We start from the raw sequence: 12,024 nt of genomic DNA, 5'->3' as shown, positions 1-12,024 counted from the left end.
CCATGGCAAAACGGAAAAGATAACTTCTGATCAAAACACTAAAAACAGAAGATTTTTATGTTATTTGTTTGCTGATTAATTCAACTGTACATTTTAAGTGTACTTACACAACAATTATTTTATTTAAATGAAATAAAAGCATGAAAATGCCCAGTTTTGAAGGAAACTGACTTGCACTCTAAAACTGCTGCAAACAAAGTCACTTTTTATTGGTATATTCTAGATTTTTAGTAAAATGTACTACAATTCCCACTATTGTTGAGAAAAGTCCATTCATATGAGTTTTTGTTTTTTTGCATTTGTTTCAAAATCATTTGGGGTTTATGTTTTAACACAAAATGATTTTTTAAAAATAAAACACATTTTAAAAGGTGGCAAAAAAGATTTAGAATTGTTTTTAAAAGGTGTGTTTAAATGGTTGGAAGAAGAATATGACCTTTAAGTTCTTATTGTGGTGTAAAAGATAGAAACTGAACACCTCTTTCCTCATATAATAGGCCTTTATTATAACAGGTACATATAGTTGGACATCATTATAAAATAGATCTAGTTTTAGTGCTTCACAAATACATGTAGATTTGACTTCAATGCACATTCAGGGTCATAGTAGTAAAAGTTTCTTTTAATTCGCCCTGTTCTTCCAACAGGAAGGAGAGGCCTGGCTGAAGTATAAAGAGACAAAGCCCATGGTTACATGGGTCCCACTGAGGAGCACAGGAGACTTAACCAGAAACACTGATGACAATAAAAAGACATGGAGGAAATGACAAACATCTACTGACAGTTTCTAACACTGGCGTGATCACTAAAGGAGACACCCAGCAACATTCTCTTGATTTGTGTTTAGATAATTCTTGAGTCTGCTTGGTCACATGATCTGCATAGAAAAATGAGAAGTGGAAATAACAACCTGTCCTAAGAGTTATGAACCTCTTTCTGCTAACTCAGAGAATTATCAGTGACCTCTACCCAAAGTCTGCCAAACCTGAGCTATTGAGAACTAGGTAGCAAATGACAAAAAGGAGGGGACTCTCTCCTTGTTGATCAGGATGCAGCAAAACTTTGCTAAAAAAAGGAAAAGTGTCCTTCCAGCTGCTGCAGCTCTGTGTCTAAATGTCGATGAGGTTGTCGTCGCTCTCGTCGCTCTCCACAGTCAGCTGACGGGTCCACCACTTCTTGACCTCTGACCCTGAAGATGCCTCGTCGTTGACAGGGTTCATCTTACACACTATAGATTTGACGCTTGTGCGACCTGACAACACAAACTCCCCATATTTAGTTTTTTATTTTGTGCCTTTTTAGAACAAAAGACTTTTTTATGTGTTTTTAAAGGCTGAGCAAAACTCCACAGAGTAGACACACACCTGCAGGCAGCCGCCACTGTCCCAGCTTCCTTTGCGGTCTCCCCAGCTCTGTAGAGTCCTGCCTGTACCCTCCTCTGTCTGACAGTGTGGGGCTCAGAAGCTGCTGGAGGCCACTCATCTAAACAAAGACAAGACATCCTTTGTTGCTCCAGCGCAAGAGCATACCTGCAGATTATATGATGTTCTCGCAAAATATCACGCTGTGTGCATGTGTGCGTGCAGTGCGGGGCTTTACCTCAGGCTGCGAGGGGTTGTCTGCGTTGTTAGTGTTGTGGTCTTCACTTGGCACTGTGGTCTCGATGCTGGGAGGGTTGAGGAAACGGTTCAGCTCCTGCTGCTGGCTCTCTCTCAGGCTGTGGATGATGCTGCACGACTGCTGCTGCTTCTGCCAGCGCACGCAGACATAGATGCTTGTGAGGTGTGTGCGTGTGCACAGCTTATTTTAATTTTTTTTATTGCAAAGGGACGTACCGCTCGGATGCGTTTGAGGCATTTCTTGAGCCACATGCGTATGGTCTGCTTGGCGACCTCCTCCTCAATGGTGTACTCCAGCTGTTCCCTGGCCAACAGCTCCTCCAGCTGGAGAGACTTTCTAATGTCCACTGAGCGGTACGACAACATGCTAGAAACGATGACAAAACTATTTCAATATACAAAAAAAAATGAATAGCATATAATACCAGTCGAAAAACACCCCAGATTATTTTTTGAATGTAATACATTTTACAGTTCAGCTTTTACAAATTGCTTTAAATGGCAGAAAATGAAAAAAATTGATAAAACACTAAGGTTTCCCTAAAACGGGTTGATAATTATAGCATTCAAATTATGCAAAAGGTCATTTTCAGGGAATTATAAATGTTTTTTAACATCAACTGTCAAATAGAGAAGGCAGATTGTTCTGATTCTGCTGGGTTGGTGACTGAACTAAAGTAATTGCTACAGTATTCTGAAGGTTCCTCCAGCAGGATGACCTCTAATGACCTTTCATAAAAGGAAAAACTACCACTTTTGCCAAAAAGTTGGGAAGAACATTCTGGAAGATCATATGGAGAAAGGGTCTGCTCTTATGAGTCAAAAGTTTTCAGTCTTTCAGTTTATAAAAAGATTGTATGAGTTATATTCCATTCTATTTTCTATATTGGGGTATTAAAATGGGTGCTTTTCAATAAATATATGCAAAAGTTTGGGTGTTCTAAAAAGTTTAAAGGGTTACATATAAACTAGGGATGTGCCTATCAGGTTTGTTCTGCCTCGATCCAATTCCGAGTCATTTGATTTTGAGTATCCAGTCAAGATACGATACCTTTGTAAAATCTTTTTAAAAGATGAAAAAAATGATACAGATAAAAAATTTTTTTTTTAATCCGATTTTTTTGCAAGGCCGTTCACATTTCCAATTAAATGCGAACTTTTGTGATCTCCTGTGTGACCGTGAAATGACCCAGAAGTGACCATCATGTGCAGAAGAGTACTGAACGGTGAACGACGTCACTCGTTGTTTGCGGAAGTAGCTAACGTTAAAAATGGATGTCAACAACAGTGTTGTCAACAGCGGAGCTCTTTTTGCATTATTAAATTTATTTTCACAAAGGAGCCAGCACAATTACAATCTTCTCGTTTTAAGAAGGGATTGGAGCCAGGATCGTCTGTATCCACTGTTGTGGAATGGGGATGTGAATGTGCTGGGGCCGTGTAGAGAGAGAAGAGAGAGCGCGTGCAGCAAGGTAGGGAATGAGGGGGGCAGTGAGGGCGTGCATTCATGTTGTGTGTTACGGAGGAAGGAGAATGATAATAAAAGAAGGCTCCCCCCAGCAGAACTGCTATTGACTATTTCTTAACCCGCTCTGGAGAATCTGAGGGTCCAAACGGGTAAGTGAACCCCGAAGGAGGATCCGCTTTCGCCCCTGGAGAAGGCCTCCCCCGCGCTTCTGACCACAGTCGGAAAGGAAAAAAAGTAATTGTGGGAAAAATCAAACACCACGCTCGGCCATTTCGCTGGAAATTTTTTCAAAAACCGCCCGGTTGCGATAAGAACCCTTGAGTTTGGCCTGAATAGAGCTGTCACTCCAAATATGAATCAAATCGGTGAGTTCGCTTCCCTTCCACTGACTGGTCTCAGCAGCATCGTCCGCCATGGTTGATGTTTATGTTCTCGCTCCAGCCTACCTAAAAGCAGAATGATGACGTTTGTAGCGTATCAATGACGTACGGGTCGGATACATGTGGGCTGGACGTTCAGACGGGGGTCACATTTCAAAAGATCGGATAAGTATCGGATTCAGGACCACATACCCAAGTGGCCTGGATCGCATTTGAAAAGATCGGATCTGTGTTGTTCAGACTGTCATGAAAAGATCAGATACAGGTTGCATAGGGGCAAAACAATCGGAATTGGGTCGTTTCAGCCTGCAGTGTAAACGTCGCCTTTAAAAAGAAACAAAAATCTGCTTTTTATCTGTTGAAATGCCTTTGTAGGTCATTGTTTGCGTTAAGACAAAACATGGGAAAATTGCTTTCAGTTTAAAACATTTATTAGAGACGTTTTAAAGTCTGAACCTGTGAACTAACTTGACAGAACTGTTTTTTTGTGCTTCCTGCTCAAACTGCTGCTGTATTCCGTTGCTTCCGTTACGGTTTTGCTGTTTGCATATCAAAAAACCACTCCAACGTGCAATGAGCCCCCAGAGTCCCAACAAGAGAGTTGTATGGATGACAGTGGTGAAAGCCAGACCTTGGAAGCCACCGACAGGAAGATGGAAGTCTTAAACACTAAAAGCAGGGCTAGATTAGGATTCTGGAATGTACACAATCATAAAGACAGCCCTACAGTGGACACCAGATGGAATAAGAAAAAGAGGTTGGCCGAAGATCACCTGGCGCTGAATAGAAGGATTTGGACACTTTTGTCTTTGAAAAGTTCATAAAAAAAAAAGAAAGGATGTAGACACACCTGGGGAACCATTTACACCTTGGACCGTGAACGTCAGAAATGGAAAGGTTTCGCTGCTGCCCTAAGCACCTCAAGGCGTAAAGGGTAGTTAGAAGAAGAACTGTGATAAACGAGGGAATATTGTATATTCAAATTAAAGCTGCAAGCGGCACTGAATGGCCGGCACCATTCAATGAAACCCTCCTTAGCTCTGCTCCAGCAAACCTCTCCTGGGCCCTGTACGATCATTCGGCGCCATTGTTGACATTTCAATTTTATTTAGTCAAGTCACATGTAAAGTATGTGTATCAATTTTGGTAACTAGATAAATGTTTAGGAAGTCTTTTAAATCTAAAATTATGTGATGTCAGAGTTTTGCTGCCAAATTGTCCAAGATGAAATTTGGATTGAAATGGTTACAGGGGTTTGACTTGCTAAAATAAGGCTAGGATGCCTCCCATGATGTTTTCTTTTACCATTAAAAGGGACCCACATTAAGTGCCATGGTGATCTCATCAGGTTGGGGGTGGAGTTATAAATATTGAGAGTCAAAGTGTACATTCCTCCTTTTAAGTTCTCCGATTAGAACACATGGTGCTGAATAATCACCTCAGAACATCATGGAAGGTGACGTCCCCTCCACTGTGCAGTCTCTCCATCTCATAGCACATGTGCTTAAACAGCAGCTTGTCCTTGTCCAGGTCCACCTCCAGCCTGCCTCTGAGGAGGCGGAGCAGAAACTTCACTCTGGATGTCGGGATTACGCCCTGCAAAGAAAGATGCTAAGATTTAACCAGCTGGTGATGTCTCATGGTGGCTGCGAGAGCATTGATACATTTTCAAATCCATAGAAAAAACAGCAAACTCTCCTCTGCTGTAATTCCATTTCTTGCAACTCACTTGTCAAGCTTTTACCTTTGGAGCTCATCCTTTCCTGCCAATAACAATCTGTGTCCTCCCAGCTAATGGCGGCGGCTCACCTCTCTTTTGTCGTCTACCATGTTCCAGATGATCTGGAAGTGCCTCAAATCATTGTAACTGAGCAGCTGATCCTCCTCAGTGGAGTAGAAAAGAGAGAAGTTCTCCACAATGATGGCTGTGGATAAATGGAGGAATAAAGATAGCTTTTTTTATTGGTTTACAGCCCATTCTCAGTCTTATATCAACCAATAGAAAAGGGAAAACAGTCACTAAATAGTAATATTTGCTATGAAGGCATGGTGAAAATGTAAAACTTTATATTTAAAAATATATTTAAAATACTTTATCCTAAGATTTTAGGGACTAAGATGAAAAAGGTTTTACATTTTTATTATAATTTTAATCAAGAATATTAAATTAGCCTACGCTCATTTTCTGAAAAACTTGAACTAGTCATTTTTAAGATAAAATGAGAAAGAAATAACTAAATATGTTTATTATGAAATAAAAGCAATGTATAAAACAGTGATCTTCAGCCCCGGTCCTCAATATCAACCCCCTCACTTGAATTCCACCTATCTCTTTCCCGCTCACTCATGATTAGCTGCATCCTGTGATCCAATGCTTTGATTGACAGAACAGTCCTGATGCCAGTGTTTAGCGAGAAGTACGACATAGATGTTGATAAAACAAGAGTGGATCTAGAGGACCAGGGTTAAAGATCACTCACTGGAAAAAAAAAAAAAATCATAATAAGCATGAGGTCAAGATCTAGACTAGGGCAGGGGTGGGCAAACTACGACTATATAAGGCCAATTAAACTATTTCATCTGGAATAATGTATATTAATCATGTTTTATGTTCAATGTAATCTAATGTCTACCTATAGTTGGTGCAATACAAATGAATTGATCTCTGTTTAGGTGCAGAAAGTTATTTTGGATTGATGTGGTGTTGGAAAATGTGTCGTTTTTCGGTGTCAGACAGGCATTTTTCCGATCATTCCAACACCACAGCATTTCTCTAAGTTTGCCTTTTTATCTGAGGAACATCAACACATTAGTACAATTGGCACTCAAATGAAAGCAAAGCCACCATTCTGAAAGAAAAACTCCAAAATCCGGATTACATGTTGTTTCTTGGTTTCCCAAAATGCTCCACATTTTTGCTTCTGGTTTGGCCCATTTTGAAACCTTTAGTGGCCCACGAGTCCAAAAGTTTGCCCACTCCTGGACTAGGGGAATAGTAAAAAGGGTACAAATTTGCCGAAAAATCTTTTTTCCAGACTAAATAATATGTTGTGTGACAATGTCCAATAATGTTTCAATTCCTTTTAAACCTTAGCTTCAGAAAGAAATGCAAAAGGAAAAAAAAAACATTTTTAAAGCATTTTCTAGGAGTATACTCTGCTCTGATGTGAATTAAATGCTTTTCCTGGACTCAATAAATGGTTGCATTTACTTTTTCTGTTCCATTATGTTTGATTATTTTTCATTCTGTCATATGTAGTCCAAAAATTGTGTTTTAACTGTTACTGTCACAAATTACATTTAACTTGGTGAAAGTAAAGCTGCCATCAGGATCTAAAAAATGCAGCATTTTGTTGTCTGCTTTTGTTTTTGCCCTCATTTGATCCTAGTGACAGCTTCAAACGCACACATATAACCACTGACCTACAAGTAGGTTGAGCATAATGTAAGCTATGATGACATAGAAGGAGCAGAAGTAAATGAGCGCTCCAGCATAGTTGCCACAGTCTGTCTCCCAGTATCGATGTTTGTCGGGGGTGCAGAAGGGGGGTTGGACCTGTTGACAAAAAAAAGAAAAAGAGGATTTCAGAAATCAACAACGATGCATTTTTGCTTAAACATCTACAGTATCAGTGAGAATTGCGACAATTCGAGCTCTTCTCACCATACAGTCATGCATGATTTTATTCCAATCTTCCCCTGTGACAATGCGGAAGAGAACAGTGATGGCTTTTCCTGCTGTGGAGAAGTTGGCATGTCTGTGATTGGAGGACACAAACAAATGTGTCAATTCCTTCCCAAACACCCATTACACGACTGCACATTCTGTATTTCTCGACAGGAAATGCCATACGCAACCTGTTTATGTTCTCTCCGTATTTGACCGTTCCAAAGAGAACAACTCCAGCGAAAGCATAGCAGAGGAGGAGGAGGAACATGCCCACGATGATGAAGAAGCTCTTGTACATGCTCACAACAACAGTCAGCAGCAGCATCTTCAGTGTCACCTTCACAAATGTTAGGAAAAGCAAAGGTTTTGTGTTAAAAACATCCAATCATCTCATCGGAGAGATACTGTTCAAACCTACATGTTTGCCACATATTGTAAAGAACCTGAAGACGATCACACATGTGCCCATCATGTAGGTGTACGCATTCTGCAAGAAGTAGATATGGAGTTAAACATGTTTTCATTTTGTGGGACCCCCCCCCCCCCCCCCACACACACACACACACACACCTTTCATGAACAAAAAAAACGTTTTTCTAACCAGTAGGGAAAAATGCAGAACTATCCAGATGACGCCAAGCGATGTGACCAGCAGGTCATAACGATTTCTTCGACTCTGCCAGTAACCCGCCGGAGACATGGCTATCAGCTTCATTGTCACCTAGGAAACAATATGTCAACATGAGAAGAAGGGACCAGAGTAAAAAAGCTCGTCAAAGATACAGTCAACACAAACTCACCTCCAGAACAAATATGAACGTGAAAACTACGGACATGGTGGCCAGAGGAAAGGTCACTTGATCGTCCACGTCCCACTGTAGGGGAGCGGAGGTCAGGTTTAATCAACTGTCAGCAAAAACAACCAAAAAAAACGAATAAAATGTGAAAAAACACGAGTGGCATGTGGCATTACCTTGACTGACAGGAGAACAGACTGTGCCAGCACCAGCACAGCAATGCCCCGCTTGAAAAAAGGGTGTTGAGTTATATCATACATCTTGGCCCTGAATCCTCCATTCTCTGTGAGAAGAAAACAATCCTAAGATTAAAATAAAAATCAGATCTTATCCATCTTGCAGCAGTTTCACCATGAGTCTGTCAGCTGTTTCTAGCACTGTCCAGAAGATGGCTCTCCTGATCCATCTCACCACACGCCTTTTTTATTCACACGCTTCTAGATGCAATCATGCACAGTTCTTGCAGTTTCAAGGATGCCTTTGGACCTTTAACCCTTGTGCTATCTTTGATGACCCCACCCTTGCATTGACGTGTTCTCCCTACCATGACATAGGTGGAAAGATTTCATGTAATCCATGGACACCAGTGAAGTTCACTAATCATTGAAGAAAAAAGGTTCAACGCACTGTCTAGTGGGTCTATCAGAATCAGAATCAGAATCAGAAGTACTTTATGATCCCACATGTGGGATATTTGTTTGTCACCATAGCAACTGACAGCAGAGGGAAAAAAAGACTTAGAATGAAATAAAAAAAACAAGAACAAAGAAAATGTAGCATAAATGCAAACATCAAAGTAGTTGTATAATTTAAAAAGCTATTTACAGAACAGTGCAGGTAAAAGGATGTGCAAAAGAATTATAAATAAGTATAAATATTTATTAATATGTCTAATTATCCTAAGTTTGATTAGTTACTGTATGAATGTATAACTGATGATTATATTGGTGTTGTGTATTATTTCTACTTAATTGCTTGAAATAAACCATTTCAAATCAAATCAAATCAAAAAAGAAATGTGTAAAATAGAAAAAAAAACTAAATAAATAGATAATAAAAAATGTGCAAAGGTTATCTTTAGATGACCCAACTCCCAATATAAAAGTGCCTAGGATAGCACAAGGGTTAATCAGTGCTATCATTAAATTTTTAAATATCTTCATTAAGATGGTGCAACTCTTAAAAACCCACTCTAATAAAAATAGCGTTTTTGGTGTTTTCTCATGATGGAGGATCTATATAACGAAAAAAAAGCTTAAAATGAAATTTTTGAGTTTTTCACATCGTTGTGAATCAGAAGCAGACCAAAAAATGCAGTTTGAAAAAAGCCTAAAAAAAAGGCAAATTTTAGTTGAAATCTAAAATTAGCAGCAAGCTCCCTGCTTCTTGCAGACCACTAGATCAATGTACGTCTCTGTTTTCCTCGTCTGACCCGGCATATGGCTCTAAACTGTACGGTAATGTACCAATAATGTTAAATTGGGGGTGTGAGGGGCTGTAAGCTAGCAGGAGATATTGTAAACAGAGGGATGATGGGAAGTTGAAGCAGGTTTACTCCACTCCAAAAGTCAGAGTTGAATCTCTAATGAAATACTGCTGCTATGTCCTAAAAAATGACACAGATTTTTATTTTATTTTGGCCAGAAACGGCATTATGCTTTTGCAACAGATCAAAATGTGATTGGAGTGGGACTTTATCGTCTTATAAAGCAGATGTAGACTTCCAAAAAGTCACTGCTGACAAGAGCCGGAGTATAGTAACAGTATCACATTTCTACGGTGAGTATTGACTACAAACTGGAAAGCAAAGGTCAAAGCTGTGATTTGTTGCCAGAGGGGAGCAAATACCTTTGGATGTAAATCAAAGTCAAGTTGTTGCTGTTGTGGTACACTGCAGTGCTGACTAAAACTGAAGTCATTGATTTTCTGTTAGTTTGCAGCCTCTACTGTACTAACATGTAATTTCCCACACCACCTTGCAGGTCCCTCTCCTGCTCCAATGGCCTCCGGTAAAGGAATTCAGCAGGTTAACATGCAGTATTCCCAGGTTGAAATTGGATTTGTAAGGACAAAAACTGGTTACCGCCTGTCCATTAAATGTAAATGAAATGCAGACAGCACTTGTAGTTGACTGCAACTGAAGTTAAAAGACCTTTTGTGGTTAGCTGTGATCTAGTGTTTAAAGTCTTCGGTGCCTTGGTGACTGATTACTTAAAGGATCAGTTATAATTGAAAAACCCTGGTTTCTAAGTAAGAACAAATCATAAAGGTGACACAAATGAACACACACTGCAAAAAACGGCCCCATAGAAATATGTCAAAAAATCTTGACATTTGAAAACCAAGAACTCTTACTTTATGAAAAAAAATTCTAGTCATTTTCTTAAACTAGGTTTATTTTGTTACTGAAACACTTTCTTAACAAAATTATCTTTTCTTGCAAGACAGAAAACAAGAGCATTATTCTTAAAAACAAAGGTTTTGTACTTTCTTAAGATTTAGTTTTTGCAGTGTAAAAACTTCGACAGTGGAATTTTCTTTGTGGTTTAGTTGTTAGTAATGGTGGCGTGTTTTTATATCTAAAGTAAAGCGGACCTGGGCGGGGGGGAAGGTGGAGGGGTTGGGCTATTTTCAGTCGACTCTTCAGATCCTCCCATCTCCTCTGGTCCACTGTCAGCAGAGCCGTACCCTGACAGATAAAAAAGAAGCACTTTAATTAACACAGGTGCTGTTTTGGGTGGTCTAAAATAAACACAAATAGATGTACATCTGTGATTTGAATAGTTTGATTTCTCTACACTGTCTTCTGCTGAATTTATAGAATAGTAAACAAAGCACCTGGACTAAAGTTTTCCACGATTCTAACATCAAATTAGCATACATGAAGGCATAGCATAGCAAAGCATACATGTTGGTAAGAATCAACGACTGTATATGAGAACTAAAATGAATGACTCCTGCCCCATCGCATTCCAATCAGGAAGTATCTGCCCACTTTGCTGAATGTTTTAAGACGTTTTACAGATTTGGAGCTGGACATAAACCATCTTCTATGTGTGACGCCCTACTGACTCGGTCCAGTACTCATCTACAGTCAAGGGTAAGGACTGACAGCCCTGTGGATTAGCTGCATAATACATGTGATGTCGTTACCTTGTTCTCATTGAAGTTTGCAATGACCACACCTACAAAGAGCGTGAGTCCAATCATGCAGCCCAGAAAGACAAAAACGTGGATGTAGATGCCATGGATCTGTAAACAAGTTCAGAAGATGGACAGTCATCTCTGTGAGATGCAGAAAAGTCACTTCAATAGTTCAGATGAGTGGGATCTGTACCGGTCCGACGCGATGAATTATGACATCTCGGACTTCGACCCAGCCTTTGAGGGACAGGACTTCAAACAAAGCCAACATAGCATTCCCCACATTGTCAAAGTTAAAGTTCCGAGGATTGGCCCTTGAAAAGGAAAAACCAAATGCTTCTAGCCTCGACAACCACAAAACAGAGATTGATGTAAAGATCAGGAAAAGAAAAAAGTCGCTTTTTGACAGAGTGAGTCTTGTCCTTGACAAAGCAACAGGTAAGCTAGTTTTCATTCATGTCAAACAGCATTACCAGCATCAAACTGTTGTGAGAAACTGGATGGATGTGAAAGAAAGAGGCCTACCAGACTCTGGGTACCCAGAAGCCAGGTTTCTTTTCTCCAGGCTTTAGCTTCAAATTGAGATTTTTGGAAACGCTAACATTTATTCGAAATATACCGTGGCAATCCTCCTGTAACAGATCAACAGCAATACAGAAAAGAAGAAAACAAAAACATGCAAAGATCAGTTTAAGGACAAAAAAAATGTTCTTTAGTTTCTCTAATTTTTGTCCTTACAAATAAAATTGTATTATCAACAAATATTTAACTTAAAATTAACACTGTAAGTATACTAAAAGACCTTTACAATTCCTAATCAAGATTTCTTCAATGCAATATGACAAAAAACAATTCAAACGTTTTGGGTGTTGCAAGAAATGACATAAAAGGAAGCTCCGAGTCAGCTCTGATAAAAGGCGAAGGACAGGATAGTTAATGCAGAGTT

General features: G+C 39.6%; 1 protein-coding gene across 2 annotated transcripts in view; it reads right to left on the bottom strand.

Moving 5' to 3' along the window:
* Positions 1-481: 481 nt before the first annotated feature.
* nalcn (sodium leak channel, non-selective) overlaps positions 482-12,024 on the bottom strand; it is a 76,505-nt gene continuing 64,962 nt past the window's right edge. For both annotated transcript variants that reach the window (XM_004081445.5, XM_078940004.1), the window contains 17 exons: positions 11,604-11,710; positions 11,272-11,392; positions 11,088-11,186; positions 10,530-10,623; positions 8,111-8,217; positions 7,938-8,012; positions 7,739-7,858; positions 7,556-7,624; positions 7,326-7,474; positions 7,132-7,225; positions 6,891-7,023; positions 5,277-5,392; positions 4,906-5,063; positions 1,836-1,986; positions 1,600-1,749; positions 1,365-1,482; positions 482-1,252 (listed from right to left, as the gene is read on the bottom strand). In XM_004081445.5, coding sequence (XP_004081493.1) covers positions 1,110-1,252; positions 1,365-1,482; positions 1,600-1,749; positions 1,836-1,986; positions 4,906-5,063; positions 5,277-5,392; positions 6,891-7,023; positions 7,132-7,225; positions 7,326-7,474; positions 7,556-7,624; positions 7,739-7,858; positions 7,938-8,012; positions 8,111-8,217; positions 10,530-10,623; positions 11,088-11,186; positions 11,272-11,392; positions 11,604-11,710 — 2,004 coding nt within the window. In that variant the 3' untranslated portion in view covers positions 482-1,109. The remainder of the gene's footprint in view (positions 1,253-1,364; positions 1,483-1,599; positions 1,750-1,835; positions 1,987-4,905; positions 5,064-5,276; positions 5,393-6,890; positions 7,024-7,131; positions 7,226-7,325; positions 7,475-7,555; positions 7,625-7,738; positions 7,859-7,937; positions 8,013-8,110; positions 8,218-10,529; positions 10,624-11,087; positions 11,187-11,271; positions 11,393-11,603; positions 11,711-12,024) is intronic.

Source organism: Oryzias latipes, chromosome 21 (assembly GCF_053564925.1).
Source record: "Oryzias latipes strain Hd-rR chromosome 21, Olatipes_Hd-rR_3.1".
In the NCBI taxonomy this organism is placed as follows: Eukaryota; Metazoa; Chordata; class Actinopteri; order Beloniformes; family Adrianichthyidae; genus Oryzias; species Oryzias latipes.
This window is presented reverse-complemented; position numbering and strand designations above follow the sequence as displayed.